Here is an 18,381-nt window from a genome sequence, read left to right as displayed (position 1 = left end):
TGAGAGAAAATTTAAAAAAATACATTGACACGAATTGGGACGATGATAAATTTAAACAAGATTATCATAAATTAAAAGAACAGGTAAATATTACAAATAATAATTGGAATACATGATAGAACAATTGATATTGTAAATTTAACCAAATTAAATAACATTCAACTTGATACATAAATATATATATTTTAAATATATCATAAACAATATAGATTCTGTATAACAGTCTTTATTAGCAGTTTTTGTAAAGGGCTTTACAAGCAGCCAATAGGATGATAGGGCAGAGGCAGCTGTTACACCAGTATGGTCTGACCTGAAGATCACTCTTTGTCCTAGAATTTGTCTACCTTTGATATTTCATATATTAAAATATTTTATTTAGTAAAGATATATATATATATATATATGTATATATATATATATATGTATGTATATATATATGTATGTATGTATGTACGTATGCATGTATGTATGTACATATATATATCAGTTTTTTAATTTTTAATATTCTTTATTTATATTGATTAAAAATTGAACACTTTTATAGTATTATTATTTGCATAATAATATGATTTAAAATATATTAGAAAATTAATAATAAATATAATAATGATGTTTTAATATATTCTTTTTTAATAATTTGTAAAAAATACAAGTAATAACAAGCATTTATAATAACAATAAATATAAGCATTTATAATAACAGGCATTTTGAATCCTGTTAGGTTAGCATCAATAATTAAGTTTGGATAGTAACAATGCTAAATATAAAGCTGTTTTTGTAATTTAATTTTAAAAAAATTATATATAAAGAATAATAAGTAAAAACTAATAAATATATAAAGAATAGTATTATATTTTCTAGCTAGTATTATTTTTAATGAAAACAAATTAGTCTCTATCTATATGTTTTCACATTTTATTAAAAAAATGACTTTCGCCGAATTATAGCATTACGTTTCCACATCTAAAAGAAACTTTAATATAATTTTTATTTTAGGCAAAGAAAGATGAAGAAGATAAAGTTGAAGGTTTTATACCGATTACTGATAGTAATTCGGAAGAAGAGAAAGAATCACTCATGAAAAATATCCTCTGGCAAATGGATAATGATCGTAAAACAGGTGCGCTTAAGCAATTGCAAGGGCACATGTGGCAAGAAGCTTATAAAACAACAGCAATCAAAGGACAGTAAGTTCTTTTTTCCTTTTTAAATATTTTATGATTGCTATTCATACTGTGGTGATCTTAATATAATTTTTGTATAGTGTTTACGAAGATGTTCCTAAAGCATTGGAATCATGGATGAATGATGGAAAAAAAATATATGTTTATTCAAGTGGAAGCGTCGAAGCACAGAAATTGCTTTTCGGCAACTCTGAACAGGGCGATCTACTCAAGTATTTTAGTGGATTTTTTGACACAGAAATAGGAGCTAAACAAGAGTGTGACAGTTACAAGAATATTTTAAGCAAAATTGGAGAAAAACCTGATAACGTAATTTTTCTTACGGATATAGTACGGGAAGCTGCAGCTGCTAAAGAAGCAGGTCTATTATCTGTTATAGTTATACGCGAAGGTAATGCTACCTTGACAGATGAAGAAACAGTTGCATACATGACTATTAAGTCTCTCCTAGATTTAACATTTCAAACATCAACAAAGCGTCAAAAATTAAATCCTACGGAACCAGAAGAAAAAAATGAATCTGTTAATCCAAAGAGCGGTGAGCCAATGGATACTTCTGAGGATGTTGAAATGTCTGATGCTAGTGGAAAAAAAAATGAAAAAACAGAAATAACTAAGAGCCCTCAGCCTGAACAAGAGATAAAAGCCCAGACAGAAGAAAAAGATCAAATTTCATCTAAAAAAGATGAATCTACAAAAGATATAAAAGATATAGAAACAGTAACAAATGTAAAACCTGATGAAAAAGAGGCATCTATAGCTAAACAACCAGAAACTCCAACAAAAGTTGGAGTTACTTCAGTGGAAGATGATACCATGGATGTAGCAAGGAATGAGCCTATATCAAAACCAACAGAAGATACAAAAGATACAAAATCTGAGATTATACTTCAAAATGAAACTGTCAAAGTTGTAAAGGATGATAAAATTAGGGATGAAAATGTATCTGAGAAATCTGTAGAAAGTACAAGTGAAGAAAAAAATGAAACGAAAGTAGAGGTATCAACAAATAAAGCAGTTACTAGTTCTAGTACAACAGAAAAAAATAATTCAGAAACAGAGGAAACAGTAACAAAAACAACACAGGTATCTACAAAGATAGAAAATGCACCTTTACCTGATGCAACTAAAAATGGCGATAATATTGCAAAAATAGATACAGATAAACCTGCTGTGTCAACAGAGACAGAAGTTAAAGATACTAAAAATGATTTAAAAGATCAAGAAAATAACGTTACATCAGAGAAAAGTACAGAAGTTGAAACAAAGTCTGAAAAAATTGAAGAAGAATCAAAGAAAGCACAATCGGAAAAGGAAAATGTAGAAATAAAACCATCTTTACCTAAGGTCGAAAAACATACTGAAAGTGCTGAATCGATAGAACAAGAATCGAGCAAAGAATCAGTGAAAGAAGAAACTGTGTCGGATGAAGTGAAAGATAAAAGTACAGTGGAATCTGATAAGAAAAAATTAAATGGAACAACACAAAATGGAGACGATGTGCCAGTGTCGGATGAAAATTTACACAGAAATGGACTAAATGAGGCATCTTCAAGCGAACAACTCGTTTTAACAAGCAGTGAGGAAACACCTGCACAAAATGGTGAGCCTGAGAGTTCTACAGATACTAGTGCAGAATCTATAAAAGTAAAAAAAGTCGTTGATTCTGCTGTAGCAGATGGTGCAGGTGAACCTGACGTTGTTCCCCCTGTAGTTGTAGCAGCGACCTCTTAATCTTGTTCTTACACATTTTAAGAAGTCCATACATAACCCCATTTCCCAGTACTTATCTGCAGGTATAAACTGAAAAGTTGGCTCCCTACATCTTACATAAATCGTATGATGTTTAAAATATAAGATGTTAATTTAAGAATAGAAGTCATAGAAACATCATTTCTTTGATAAGTGGAGCAAGAAAAAAATGTGAAGTCTTACAGTGCATTTCAAATTCGATTATCTTTCAAATATATTGATTTATTCTTTTTATTATAATCTATAACTGTTCAAAAACAGAATAATTTAAACATTTAATTACTTTATTTCAGAATATGATTCATATAATATATTTGTAATATTGGTATCCATATGGATGTAAAACTAATTATTTTCATTATTTATTTGTAATATTTTATGTATTCAACTGTTTTGTTTCAAGCGGCCTAAAGGTAATCGAATATGCAATCCATTGTATTTGGTTTATGACTACTTTGTTTTATTTTTTAACAAATTATGACACACATTCAATCTTCTCTTTATATATATATATATATATATATATATATATATATATATATATATTATATATTTTATATATATATATATATTTTTTTTTTTTTTCCTAAACAAAATGTCATGACACGCAGCTCATAGAATAAGATATTTCACGATAGTTGGAATGTACTGTAATATGTATTCTGTGCCAAATGAATGAATTCGTCACTTCAGAATATTTTCCAGTGATTAATGAATGAATGTAATGTTGAAATATCTGGTTAATGTTTTTTTTTTTTTTTTTTTTTTTTTTTACTGCAATCACTATAACATTTGGATTAAGAATCATTGTAAGACTGAATTGGTAATACCTCGAACAGTCGCTGGCTTTAGATTATATAACAATGCAATATATTTCTTGCATACAATGTACTTAATCCTGCAAAATGAAAAACACAGTGAACTTTGAATCATAAATTTAGACTGCACATGGACAAGCTGTAACTTGCGATAGATTTTATGTGCAACATTTTATTACATATTTCCAATTTTTTTTTTCTTTTCTATCTTTGAACGAAAACTTATTATAATATCCATAAACATATCAAAAATATTTTTTGAAGAAAAGTAATTTTCATTAGAAATTCGCCGGTATTGTTAGAGGGTTTTTTTCTATTCTTTTTTTTTTTTTCCTTTTTTTTTTTTTCTTTTGTAAATCGATTGCTCTTACATCTGTGACTCCAATCAAATCTCTACTCTAATTCATGATTAAACTACATTCTAAGAAAAGATCTTGTAAAGCAAGAAATTATTGAACCTAATGAAAACATTTTTTTTATTTTATTTTAGTTTATTTTTTATATTTTCTTTTTTTTTTTTTTTTAGAAGAAGACTGACTCTCAGCTTGCCCTTGGACTTAAGTATATTAATAAGAAAATATACGTATACACGACTTAAGACTACGATTTTAATTTACTAAAGTGCTGGATGCGTCAATTACTTCATTCCACTAAATAAAACAATTTTCTATTTAATGATTATATGCTGACATACTGATACACATATAATGACGTTCAGTAAACTAACACTATTCATACAGTTGTAAATAGCATCACTTATTATATGACTATACAACGATGACTGATTAAATGGCCCTGGAAAGTCATTCAATTCGAAGATGAACATATCTGTCCAGTCATGGGTATTCTCTATTTCTATGGAAAAAAAAAGAAAGAAAAAAAAATCATTACATTTTCAAACGTTTAAAAAACACGCACGTGTTTCGTGCATACAACAAAAGAGATTCATGTCTAACAAGATCCAGTTGATTTTCATGATTAGGCAAATTCTTCATTTATTCATTTATTTATCCAGTTTATCCAGTTTTCACAAAATTGACTGTGATTTAACGATATTAATAGACATAGGAGACAAATCGATTCATTACCCGTATATGAAGACTGCCTCCGAAAACGACTATCCATATTGGAAAACTATATTACTATTATTATTATTATATTATTAGTAGTTGTAATATTGTAACTATTATTACTATTATTATTATTATTATGAGTATGATTATTATTATTATTGGTAGTAATAGTAGTGGTAATATTCTAACTATTATGATTATGATTTTTTTTTTTTAATTATTATTATTATTATGACTATATTAATGTTATCGAGATTAAATATAACAATATGTCCGATTCAAGTCACTGTGAGAATTGAAAAGAGCATAGGCTGTAAGGAGTCAACATTTTTGTGTCCTTTTTATATATACACACACACACATATATATCTGTATGTATATATGTATGTATGTATGTATATGTATACATAAATATAATTCTTTCATTTATATCTTGCCGGCGACTACGATAGGGAATTTTCTAATGATCTGTAAAAAAAAAACATTGTGACATTGAGAGCATGATGTGGAAGTCGATTTGTTTTCATGCGTATTACATATGTGTAAGTGAACATTATAATCAGAATGTTTATTGCGGAACTACACAACAAATGAATGCTCTCCTCGTTCGTTTATAGGAATTTTAAGAAATATGAATGATCTTGCCTGTTAAAATTTATAAACGAACGAAGTCTGTTTACGTCCTGGTTATTCGATGATACAAACCTCGCATATTTTATTTATCAGATATCTTTGCCGCGATGGTTAAATATTCTAAATGATTACTACAACTACCATTGGATATATAAGAAACTCGAAAAAAGAAAAAGAAAAAAAAAAAAAAAGAAAAGAAAGCAAACAAAATGTCAATGAAAAGACAAGAAAAAAAGAAGGCAAATCTGAAAAATTCTTTTCGTTGGGCCAAGAGACCAAGATTTAATCGAGGCAATAATACAAAAAGATAATCACATTTCAATTTAAATCATTCCAATCGTCGTTCATTCTCAATCACATCAGAAGTTTTTAATAGGAATATTTCTTATAAAACGTGTAATGTGAATTTTTGGTATTATGATTGTATATTTGTATTAACGATCCTTGAACAACACAAACACCTAATGTGTTAAAGAAAACCATTAAAATATAATATCGACGAAGATCTATGGGAAATATACCATGGTGGAAATCGTAGATGTAAGGATCGATAGATTGAGTGTTGAAAAAAAAAATCAAGGATGGAATTTATTATATACGTCAACTGCATGTTTTCTAATATTCCAGACTAAATTCCAACGTTATTTTAATCGATAAAGAAGCCATGTGGTGATATATTTTGATTCTATATTTTAGTGGATAATTATGTTTCAAACAGTGTACACGTATTCTTTTTGATATAAGACAATTATTTCAATTTCGTCATAAGTCGATGCCGATCGATTAATTAAACTGTCGTTAATTGTGTCAACCGCTTTACTGCCATTCTTAAAAAATACTTATGAGGGAGATACTATAACGTGCTCTGAGTTTCTCTTGACTGACTTTCACGACATCGCCTAAAATCATCACCCATATCATCCATATTAATATTGCGTCAATGGTCGGATTATCACGGAGCATGTTGCAACATCTCCCTACCAAATTACAATAATATTAAGCTGATTATTTAACTGTATCGAATATTTCACTTGAAATGTGTGTCAGACTGTTTCCTACTAATATTCTACAAATAAATGATGTGTTTTTTAAGTTCAAAGAATAAGTTTGAAAAGTATCAAGCCAGATAAATTCGAATGTTTATTTACTATTTTTTTTTTCCTTTTTTTTTTTTTTTTCTTTTTTTTTTACACGTACGTTATAAGATTGAAGTCGCAATGTCATTAAGCGTAATTTGAGAATTATTCTTTTGGTTAGTAATGCATTGTTTAATAATATCATCAGGAAAGAGAAAGATGTAATCTGTGAGGGAAAAAAAGAAAATAGAAAAAAAGAAAAAAAAAAGAAAAGATAAACAAAAAAGGTGCGATCGGCATTACACACTGCCGTTATTTATTATTTGTCGTTTGAATTTACCGCCAAATTATGTATTCTGCGTCTTTGTGACGTTACGCGCGTCCCCTTTTGAAACGTGCTCGTCGTCGTTCTACGTTCGTCTCTTAATTATTTTGAAGAATTTGTTAATTCTCTCTTCTACAAATTTCAATGTGTGCACTTGGCAGTTTCGTAATTGCACAAAAGAGAGATAAGATTTGAGATGAAAGATTTATGTATAGGTTCATGAACCTGACAACTGCACTTTCGTCCAATAATCCGTAAGATCTATCTCTCATCAATTTTTGGGGGGAAAATATACATAATTATAAAATAAATCGTTTTAAAACCACCGAAGATATAAGAATGCTTATGATAAATAATAATAATAATAATAATAATAATAATAATAATAATAATAAAATAATAATAATAATAATAATAATAATAATGATAATGATAATGATAATAATTTTGTATTATTTAGTAACTATTATTTTTAATTCTCATTGGCTAATACTTTATTATGTAATACATGGATGTAATCGTAGGAGAGAACGTAAGGACTTACTCGATACACATTTTACCCGATTGTCATAGATAAAGATTTTTTCACAAGAAAAAAACAGAAAGAGAGAGAGAGAGAGAGAGAGAGAGAGAGAGAAAGAGAAAGAGAGAGGGATAAAGAGATTCTTGCGAAAATAAAATGCAAATCATATTACCTTGCTTCAACAGATTATTACATTCTTTTTGTTACAAGACGGTTGTAGTTACTATTACCATTTCAGTGTTCCGATAAACATATTTATCCATGACATGACGAGGGCGAAAAAACTGTGCATCAAATTTAAGAAAGATTCATTGGACTTTATATATATATAACATTTATTGAATATTATTAAAAAAATCCCAAAGAGATGTACACTGTACAGGACGAATCAATAAAATTTTGTTCTCTCGAAATTCTGACTGCATTGGTAGAGCAAAATAAATGAATTTTGCAAGTAGAAGTTTAACGTTTTGTTTTATTTATTTTCTCCTACTTTTTCATTTTATTTTTCAGATACTATTTGTATAAATTTTAATTAATTTTATATCTTTTGCTCTTGTACAAAATCGAGAACATCATTACGTTAATTTATTTCTTATCAGAAATTAATTATAATAAAGGAATGAACTCAAGATATTTCATTTTATAATATATACTTCGCTTTTTGTTATATGTGAATTGTATATATGTATTCTTATGCGTCCGTTATAAATGACTCAATCATTGAAAAATCAATTATAAATGATATGATCAAATACAAAAAAAAAAAAAGAAAAAAAAGAAAGAAAAAAGAGTCATTCCAAAAGTTTTCCTACTACGTACGTGGGTAAACGATTCTAAATTTATAAAAAGAAAAAAGAACTAGTATACTATATGAATAGTATTTACCACCAATAATTAATTATATTTAGAAGTAAGTTTAAAGAGATTGATATATTGTATTTCAATCATACTTATATACAAGCAGTTTTAGAATTAGTAAACGTAATTTCTTTTTTAAAAGATATAATCGCCGTTTCATGTGACATAAGCCTTATCATATAAATATATATTAGGATGGTTGTACAATTTACATTATATTACTATATTCAATATTAAAACATTATATATTATTCTCATTAGTATTAAAGAGATATCTTGATCCTTTGTCAAATATTGTATTCTGTTATTTTAGCATACCAAATTTCCGTGATATCCATTTTTTCAATATCCCAAGACCTATGCATTTTGTACATAGATTTTGATCGGGACAGTAATAGAATTTTGTTATTTATATTTAAATCATGTGTGTGACATATGATATATATGGAATTGATTATGAAAATTTTAATGGATTATCATTAAAAAGCACATTTTTATTCTGTTTTCTTTCTTTCTTTTTCTTTTTTTTTTGTTTTGTTTTTTTCTCAAATATTTATATAATTTTATACAAATTGTAATAATGTACCAATGTACACAAATAAATAATAATGTAAATTATAATAAACGAATTTTCCGAAATAATCTGAAGTCGAAAAGACTTCAGAAAATATTTAAAAATTGTTATATAACGTTATTTTCTATAAAATAGTAAGATGATTATTTTAATTGTTTTCTTTTTCTTTTTTTTTTTTTTAATAATGCATTATTTGGAAAAAGATTTAATATGAAATTAAATATTCTATACATAAGAAAGAATATATGAGAGATATATTATATATAATTAATATTACATTATTATACATTTTTAATAATTATATTTAATTAGAGATTTTTTTTTTAATTTCATATGAAATTAGATTAAATGATAGATGAAAGAATATGTCATCACGATTTCATCTCTTCATTTTTGTTCTAATATACACGTTCATTTATTAAATCTAATGGATACTACATTACCAAGAGTATTGTTACTTGTTTAAATTTGCTTGATTAAACTCATTCGATAGTCCATCATCTTCTATCTCAAATATCGTTATTTCTTCTGATATTGATGATCCAATTTGAATTTTGTTATCTTCAATAACTTGCATTTCAAGATAACTATTTTCATTTTTAACGCGCTTATTATCTGCATTTGGATTATGAATCTTCGTATGTTTCATCATATCTCCTTTTTGAGCAAATGCACGACCACATATTGGACAGGGATAAGGTCGCTCTCCAGTATGAGTCCTTTTATGTACAATTAATGATTGTAGACGCTTAAATTTCCTGTCACAAAATGGACATTCATGTGGATAGTCATTTGTATGAAGAGCCAAATAATGCTGCTTCATGATTGCTTCTGTTCGAAAACCTTTGCCACATACAGAGCAGGTATATGGTCTTTCTCCAGTATGAAGAAATTGATGTACCTTTAATTGACTTCCTGTACTAAAACATTTTCCACAGACAGTACACACATACGCTTTCTTTTCACCACTGTGTTTTGCAAGATGATATTTCAACATAAGAAGAGATTTTACTTTTTTTCTACAAATACTACATCTGATACCTTCTTTGACTAAACGTGGCTCTCCATTTTCAATAACAAAATGTGTTTTTCTATGTTGACCCATATTTCCACGTCTATTATAACTTGCCCCACATATATCACAAACATATGGTCTAATGCCAGAGTGTGAACACATGTGTTGCTTTAATAATGATTTGACACGAAAACTTTTTGGACAATGTGCACAATAAAATTTGTTCTCTTCTCTATGTGTTTCATTATGTCTACATAATTCAGAATTGGTATTATACATTTTATTACAAGTTTTGCAATTATACTTAATTTTATTATCTATTTTTTTCTTAATAATATTATGATGTATATCATTTGATGAATTATCAATATTTAAGTATTTATTTTTATTTTCAATCTTTATTTCATCTAATTGATGTAACATATTTGTCCTTTCAGGAATATTTTTCAGAGGTAAATTGTATGAATGCCTAAAAAGATTATAACATAATATTATAATGTAATAATATGAAATAATTCTAAAAATATTATTAAAAAATATTGTTAAAAATGTTACTCTGTATAATGTGCAGAATTATTTTTAACTTCTCTTTCATCTTTAATATCGGATTTATTTTTGTGTGTTGGAGCATATGCATGATAACTTTTTTCTAAATTTTGATAATTATCATGATCTGAATGAGTATTATCACGTATAAGTCCTGCTCCTGAAAACTAAGAGTTAGGATTATATTATAATATTTCTAGAAAATCCGAAATTTTTGTTTTTTAATTCTTTCTTTTATTATTATTATTACCAGCGATCCTTCAGATAATGTAGTTGAAAATAAGGTATCTTCAGCTTGTTCAACCTCCTCTCTTTCATTTCTATGCATTAATAACTTAGAATTTGCATCGAGAAATTGTTGGATAAGATCATAACATAATGTGACTTTATGTGCGCATAAGTGACAAATCTCTTGAGGTAAACCATCATATTTATGTACTTCTAACTAAAAAAAAATTAAGTTCGAAGTATCCAAAAATATCTTGGTACATAAATAAAATTCTACAAACAAATGATCTTGCATTTGCTTACTTGAAGTGGTAAGATTGTATTAATTTTATTATCTATATTATCATCATAAATAGAACGAAGCATATTACTTGATGTAGGCAATGCACAAAGGCGACACAATTCTTCTACTTCTTCTTGTAGAGTATTGTCATTCTGTGATTCTGTGGTTATAGATATTGTGCTATCTTCGACATTACTCACAATATCATTTATCTACAATATATAAACAATATTGAATTAAACTTAAAACATTATTAGAGTAATATTTCTATTGATTTGTAATATTTTTATACGATTGTTTTTATATACCAGTGACACAGGACATAAAGATTTGTTATCTTCCACTGACAGATTTATATTCGACTGTTTAATTTCTTCTGCAATATTTGTAACATTATCCTTTAAACTTGTCATAGGATTTTCTTTTTTCGAAATATTTGTGTCAATTGAAGCATTAGTTTGCCGTGATATACATTCTTTCAAATTATTCTTAAATATTGTGGGTATAGGTACTTCAGTTTTAATAAATGCAGTCTTACATTCAGGATCCATAAACCAATGATCTTCAAAATGTTCACCACAGAGTACATATCTCTTAAGAGAAGTTTTATTTTTATGAATTAATTCTGGTATACCACATGCTTCTGCCCAAACGCGAGCACTATTTAATATACGATTTCATTGTAATATATATATAACAATAAAATAAGAGAAAAGTAATGTCATTGAATTAAGAGGTTAGGTAATAAGCTTACTATTCTTGTTTTGTAGGAAATGTGAAGAATTGTATTTGAGGTACATCCCGTGTACTATTAAAACACATTTTGGCGGCACATCTTTTTTCTACCATTTTTAATTATTTCGATAAATAAGTGAAGAATGTAGATAAACTATGTTATCACAATAATATGTATTTGCTTCGTTTTGGTATCTTATAAGAGCTTCTGATTATGTTACTATTTATCGACCGAGTTCGTATTACACGTAATTTTTTTAATAATTCAAATAAACAATTTTCATAACATATTCATTTAGACAATATAGTCAACATCGTAAATATACAGCTCTTATTAAAATCACTTTCTGGAGAAGTAAGAATAATCTGTTGAGTATATAATTATATCTAATTGACGTTATAAACAGAACCTCATATTTAATAATAATGATATTATCAAAATTGTATATTATTAAAACATTAAAAAATATTAATTTATCATAACGTTATATATATTTAATGCTTCCAACACAAATTTTCGCCTGAATTCTCTCATATGATTTTGACAATTGTCGAATAGGTTATCTTTCGTATTTCGACCAATACACAAATCTCAGTTCCCTTAATTTATATAATTTTTTTTATAATTATTTAAACAATACATAATGTATATGAAGTATAATAAATTAATATTTAAACAATAATTTATTTGTTTAAACATTACATACTTCGTAACATATGTTAAATATAAAACAATTTTAATTTAATAATTCGATAAATTTAAATCTCGAACTTATTAAATCCGGAAATGTTTCATGGTCAACATTTTGATTTTAATATCTGTATCTTTTTATTTTCCTATTTATTTTACAATTGTAATTTTTAATCATGAGTATTAATGAAATAATTATTATAATCCGATAGAAATTTAAACTTGGGAACAACAAACGTTACAATATGTAACATGAACAGAATATACGATGATGATATTGTAAATAAACGAATTATCTAACGTTAAATTCAAAAATTACATTCGAGAGAAAATTCAAATGTAAAATTACTTTTATAATACTATATAACTAGAGTATTTCTTATTATTATCGTATATATAAATATTTCTTTAAATTAATAATAGTTTATAATGAAATCTACTTATAGATGATCTTAAATGCAAAACCCATTTCTCTTTCGTTGCTATTATTTATAAAATAATTGATTTATTATCTAAATTTAATCTACTTTTTATTGAATAAAATGAATTAATACTTGAATATTCGCAAATATAATAAACAATTCCTGTAATTAAATTATTCTGTTTAAGCAGCCATTTAGTTTGATATTACTTGCGATAGAACCATAAAAAAAATGATACACGAGATATATTTTATAGCGAAAATAATAATGTCTATTCAATTCTTACTACATGGAGATTACTATGTATGTGGAGATCCACAAGCTAAAATAACATATAAATTAATGGCATTTAATGAACCAATTTTCGAGCTGGTCATAGTCGATCGAGGATTCATCAATGGCAACTTTACCCTATCCGATAAAGCTTTTTTATTAATTATCTTAGAAATATCTTTAAAAAATTCTACGAAATTATCTTTATACATTGAATTGACGTAATTTGTAAGTCCTACAAGATACATATATGTATGTTATAATCATTCCTTCGTTAACATACGATATTATATTATCGATAAATCTAAAGTTGGACATTTAAAAGTTAAATAGGGTAATAGGAAATATGAAAAAAATATTGTGTTAATTCATAAGAAAATATATAACTAACGTTTCATAACTAATGGCAGTAATTTATCAATTCATACAATATATCCAATATATAAACCCAAATATACGTTCCAGTATATAAACCCAATATATATCCAATATATATTTTAATTATCTTAATTATTAGATGGTAGATAATTGACCAATTTATACTTTCGTTTTTAAACTAATCTTAAAAATAAGTTAAACATAGAATTAGAAGCGTAAAAAATAAAACATTAAAATTTCAACATGTATTATGCACCAAGCATCATAATTATACTCTTATAAATTAATATGCAATCAGGAAATTAAAAAAAAAAAAATAAGCATTTACTAATATACTTCACGAATTTGTAAATAATGTATAATATAAAATTATTCAGAATTAATTGTATATAATTATATTATTTAGTATAGCTCCGCTTTAACTTTATATTATTTTTTATCAATATCAATTTGCTCATTATCAAATATCTGAAAAATTACCCACGTTCTTATTGAAGATAGTTGCTTACGGAAACTTAATTATTAATAAAAATTAAATAAATTTTCTAAAATAAAACAATGACTAGAGAGGAGTAAATTCGATGATGAATAACAAAAATTATACATATTTTTATACTATTTTCTGTAATAATAAATTTCTTATAATATTAAATTAATTGTCATAAAATTAGAATGAAAATGTTTGCTACTAAAATACGTAATTAAATCGATATTAATCAACGCTTTCGTAGATTTTTACTCGCTGAAATACTGTAAAAGAATGAAGATCTCTTTCCAATCCTTGAGAGAGTTCAATCGCTTGATTGTTTTTGTTTTACTTTTGACTGGAGAACTTCCTGGAAATATACTCATATACTGCGTATACCTATATTACCTATCTCTCTCTATTAAGCCTCGCGCTATATTAATAAAAAAAGATAAACATACCTGTACGTATACGAAGAAAAAGTACGCACACAAAACAGGCGTGTTATTATAGCTCATAGGATTCTTGGAAATCTGAAAAATATGAGATCATATTAAATAGGATAAGATGAAAAGTGTATATACGTATAGATAAGCGTGTATGGAATAGGTATGTGTATGTGTATGTGTATGTGTACATATATGTGTACATATATGAGTATACATGAAAATTGAATGTAATAAAAGATATCGATCGATAACAATTATAAACACAAAATTATTGATTAGAACGTAGTTTAAAAGCGAGAAGACTAACGATGTTATGAAAATAAAGCTAGGAAATAAAAGAAAATACACAACATAATAGTTCCTTGAGATGATCTATGAGAGGTCGATTTCATTCTCGAGAATACATTTCGAACGTAACGACGTGCCGACTTGGGAATGCGGCCTCTTAAGAATTATACTTTGAGCTATCCATTGACATATTGGAAGAGGGTGTACGTTAGAAAATATATGCTAATTACCTGTAATTATGCCGAACGACGAAACACGGTTTACACTTGTTATCTCGTCCAAGACGGCAAAGAGACCACCAGTAAGGAAGCAAAGTCGCGGGTATGTACATCGTGAGTCAATTCAAATATTAATTTCTTCAATTAAAAATAATTAAAATATATAATATAAATATATAGGAATGTAAAAAGTATGTCAAACATAATTAATTCGAATTTTAAATATATACAACAATTTTCTAATGAAATAATTACATTTTCTAAAGATATAGAAACGTAAAATAGACATACGTATGTATCACGTGTACGTAAATCATTTTTGTTTCTATATTACGCGTGAATTAATGAGTAATTAATAAAATGAATAATTTGAAGGATCTATGCGTATATTTGCATGTATATCTCTACGTATATGAATACATCTGTTTTATAAGTATTTAAAAAAAATTATATTTTGTCGAATTTTTATCTATAAATATTGAATATTAGGTTATTTATTGTATAATCGAAGTAATGTGTATCATGATTCGGTAAAAATCGGGTATTATCGGAAATGTTCGACTTTCGAGAAAAAAAAAAAAAAGAAGCTGAAATTTTATATGTACATTTATAAAGCGATGTAATACGTAATATATGCATAGCGAAGTAAATTGAATGTACATAGCGGTCGAAATAAAAAAGCTATCGCAGAAACGTTGACATATATCTTCGAACACGAAAATTTATATAAATAACTATATAAATTATTATCTATAACACTTATATAAAATTCAAGAAATGAATTTATAATAAACTTTTGTAATAAACTGGATTTTCTTACACATACATATATCTATTAATATATACATAAATTTGTTGAAAAGTCCAAGCTTCTGTTCACATTATAGATTTGTAGATTATGCTTTTTCTTCCTTTTTCAATTATTAAGGAAATATTAAAAAATAAATTTACTTATTGGATGTATTGTTAGATGATCTTTTACACGATGAACATCCTTTAAACTCAGGATCATGAAGAATGATGCGTTAATACCGATTCTACCGATTTAATGTTTTGCTATTCTAGTTCGTGAAATTCCTGCAAAATCTAAAAAGTTTAAGATCAATTAATACAAGAGAAGATTAAAAGTGTGATTATATATATGTAAGGAATATCTATATGTATATATATATATATATATATATATATATATATATCGAAATAATACAAGATATCGATCGATCACAACAATCAATGTAAAATTATTGATCAGAGTATCGTTGAAAAGCGAGAAAAATATTGATAATGTGAAAATAAAATTGGAAAATTAAAGAAAAAGTACAACACCATAGCTTCTTGAGGGGTTTACCAGAATAACTCTATCTTCAGTAGAAATTGGAACAGCGATGGTATCTACATCGTAAATATGTTTAAACGATTCTAGTAACATTAGAAATATAATATTTAGTCGCAAAAAAATCATTGAATATTGTTATTAATCGTTTTATTACAATAGTAGACAAGTATTTTGTACTAAGGTATCTAAAATAAGTTCCAGAGTCTAAAATAAATTATCATCAGAATTATAGATCCACTGATCGCGATGAATAAGGGTACTCGGATAGATCATCAAATCGTTGAAGGCCGTCAGCAAAATATCGTTCGTCGCGTTCCCATAAAATAATGAGAGAAAGCATGGTTTTTTTTAGAGGACTCCATAAAGTTCATGAGGTAGATGGGCGATAATAAATATTGCACGAATTAAAGTTATCAAAATGTATTTATTGAAATAAGATATAATTGTAGATATGTTCTTGTTTAATAATGTGTAGTTCGTTATATCTTAGATTGTGTTGGATACCTCCAATTAAGGCATAGCCAGTGATATTGATAAGACTCGACTGATCTTACTGGTGAGTGCAAATGCTTTGATGTGATTATCTATAGATTTCTTTCGAACTATCCACGAAGATATTAATGAATTAGGAAAGGGAAATGGAAAGGTAGAAATTTAAATAAAAACCATTGCTACGGTGCGAATGACTGCATATAATATTTTAAATAATTATTCTAGATTAATTGTTATAGATTAATTATTCTAGTTTCTCTCAGATGGAACCCTTGAGTGAGGCTCTCGAGTGTAGGTCCTTGGGTGGGGCCTTGGGCGGGGCCTTGGGCGGGCACTTTCTTTCGAAAGGGAAGAATCGAACTCTTTCCGTTCTAACGTACGCGTGCGTTTTTTGACATTTTTCGAATTTATTCAGATTTCTCTCTCGTCGAGGGATCGATTTATCATCGATGGACAGAGTTCTCGTTAACGAATTGATTAATTGTCGATAAAGCATTCATTTCATCAGACGATCCAATAACGAAGATTTTTTTTAATTGCATTAATGATAGACTAAATAGCTGAATTTAAAAACTTTTTATTTATTTAATATCAATCACATATTGATTATGTTATTTAGATTGTACGTTAATTAATTGATCATAGATAATGTATGATACAAGGATATTTTTTTATATGTTATTTAAATAAATATTGACTATATCAATAGTAAAAAATGTCTTTTTTATGATTAATTTTATGATGTAAGATTTCTATGGTGCAAATTATTTCAACGATAACGAACTTAATGGTTTTTTTCATTTATAATATAATGATATAATTATTAATGAATATACGTACATATATAGGATTGTATTAAAAGGAACCATTTTCTTCTTTTCTATTAAAGATTTTATTATAATTTTTTTTAATAATAAATTTTGAATGTATTAAAATTATCGATCTGTGAGCATTCTTTGGGATCATTATTTTTCTGAGATTTGGATTGATATTACTTGCGATATATCAAAATTTATATTTAGATTATATAACGCAATTACTATTGGACAAATGGGTACATATTTCAATACGTTTCCAAAATCTTTTCTTTCTATTTCTAATTAAACATTAAAATAGTTACATTTTGTATTGCTAATTATGTTTTAATAGATAAAATGATTATACGTAGTTACATTTTTAATTAATTTCTTAGCAATTTTAAATTAATTTCTTACTGATATATCCTAATTTCTGTATTATTCTCATTTATCATATTATATTTATAGTCTTCCCATTTTGCGATTGTAGTTCATGTTTTGTCCATACTTGTCGCTGAAGTCACAAATGTTTTAAACGAAAGATGTTGAACAGCCTTAAGGTCTCATACAATCGATGTAAAACGTAGTACTTAAATTGTAAGGAAATCAACCAATCAAAAGTCGACTATACCTCTCTATATTTTTCAACGTAAGATGTAAGTTATAACCGTGAAAAATTTCGTAAAAATGAAATTCTTACGATCAATTAATCACATGCCTTCCAATATTTAAACACGATGTTTGACATTTTATGAATGTAACGTGTTAGCAATATACAGATTAATTTTGAAGTTTTATATTCATCCATTGGGATTGAAATTATTAATAACATTGTATTTTAATAAAATAACGCGTAGTTTTTTTGTGATGACTATGATTGATCGAATCTCATAGATTACAATAATTATAAGTGTTTGCTGCGCTTAAGTACTATGATTTGTATC

At 26.6% G+C, this 18,381-nt stretch overlaps 2 protein-coding genes and 2 long non-coding RNA genes across 5 annotated transcripts; 2 read left to right on the top strand and 2 right to left on the bottom strand.

Annotated features, from left to right (window-relative positions):
- Positions 1-27: 27 nt before the first annotated feature.
- Positions 28-7,845, top strand: LOC124951518 (enolase-phosphatase E1). Its single transcript, XM_047500021.1, has 4 exons — positions 28-83; positions 998-1,188; positions 1,266-2,788; positions 4,282-7,845. The coding sequence occupies exons 2-4, from the start codon at positions 1,079-1,081 to the stop codon at positions 4,290-4,292; spliced, it is 1,644 nt and encodes a 547-aa protein (XP_047355977.1). The 5' UTR covers positions 28-83; positions 998-1,078; the 3' UTR covers positions 4,293-7,845.
- A 1,204-nt stretch (positions 7,846-9,049) lies between these two features.
- On the bottom strand, positions 9,050-12,213 carry LOC124951517 (zinc finger and SCAN domain-containing protein 23-like). 2 transcript variants are annotated; one of them, XM_047500019.1, is made up of 6 exons: positions 11,647-12,213; positions 11,201-11,552; positions 10,913-11,104; positions 10,632-10,826; positions 10,391-10,548; positions 9,050-10,304 (listed from the first exon to the last, which is right to left on the bottom strand). In XM_047500019.1, the coding sequence occupies exons 1-6, from the start codon at positions 11,739-11,741 to the stop codon at positions 9,275-9,277; spliced, it is 2,022 nt and encodes a 673-aa protein (XP_047355975.1). In that variant the 5' UTR covers positions 11,742-12,213; the 3' UTR covers positions 9,050-9,274. The 2 variants fall into 2 exon arrangements, with proteins under 2 accessions (XP_047355975.1, XP_047355976.1); XM_047500020.1 differs by having other exon boundaries at positions 11,201-11,483.
- A 1,509-nt stretch (positions 12,214-13,722) lies between these two features.
- On the bottom strand, positions 13,723-14,889 carry LOC124951736. The gene is made up of 3 exons (XR_007101695.1): positions 14,825-14,889; positions 14,319-14,390; positions 13,723-14,227 (listed from the first exon to the last, which is right to left on the bottom strand). It is a non-coding gene; the product is annotated as an uncharacterized LOC124951736 (long non-coding RNA).
- On the top strand, positions 14,742-17,229 carry LOC124951737. The gene is made up of 3 exons (XR_007101696.1): positions 14,742-14,915; positions 16,373-16,522; positions 16,639-17,229. It is a non-coding gene; the product is annotated as an uncharacterized LOC124951737 (long non-coding RNA).
- The last annotated feature ends 1,152 nt before the right edge of the window (positions 17,230-18,381 follow it).

The sequence above is a fragment of the Vespa velutina genome, chromosome 9 (assembly GCF_912470025.1).
Source record: "Vespa velutina chromosome 9, iVesVel2.1, whole genome shotgun sequence".
In the NCBI taxonomy this organism is placed as follows: Eukaryota; Metazoa; Arthropoda; class Insecta; order Hymenoptera; family Vespidae; genus Vespa; species Vespa velutina.
This window is presented reverse-complemented; position numbering and strand designations above follow the sequence as displayed.

Excerpts from the sequence above, each read along its gene's own strand:
- LOC124951517 (XM_047500019.1), bottom strand. The coding sequence starts at position 11,741 with ATGGTAGAAAAAAGATGTGCCGCCAAAATGTGTTTTAATAGTACACGG. Across the intron at positions 11,553-11,646 it reads TTTCCTACAAAACAAGAATA|TGCTCGCGTTTGGGCAGAAG; the intron begins GTAAGCTTATTA and ends TATATTAAATAG. Across the intron at positions 11,105-11,200 it reads CTTTATGTCCTGTGTCACTG|ATAAATGATATTGTGAGTAA; the intron begins GTATATAAAAAC and ends TATATATTGTAG.
- LOC124951518 (XM_047500021.1), top strand. The coding sequence starts at position 1,079 with ATGAAAAATATCCTCTGGCAAATGGATAATGATCGTAAAACAGGTGCG. Across the intron at positions 1,189-1,265 it reads ACAACAGCAATCAAAGGACA|TGTTTACGAAGATGTTCCTA; the intron begins GTAAGTTCTTTT and ends ATTTTTGTATAG.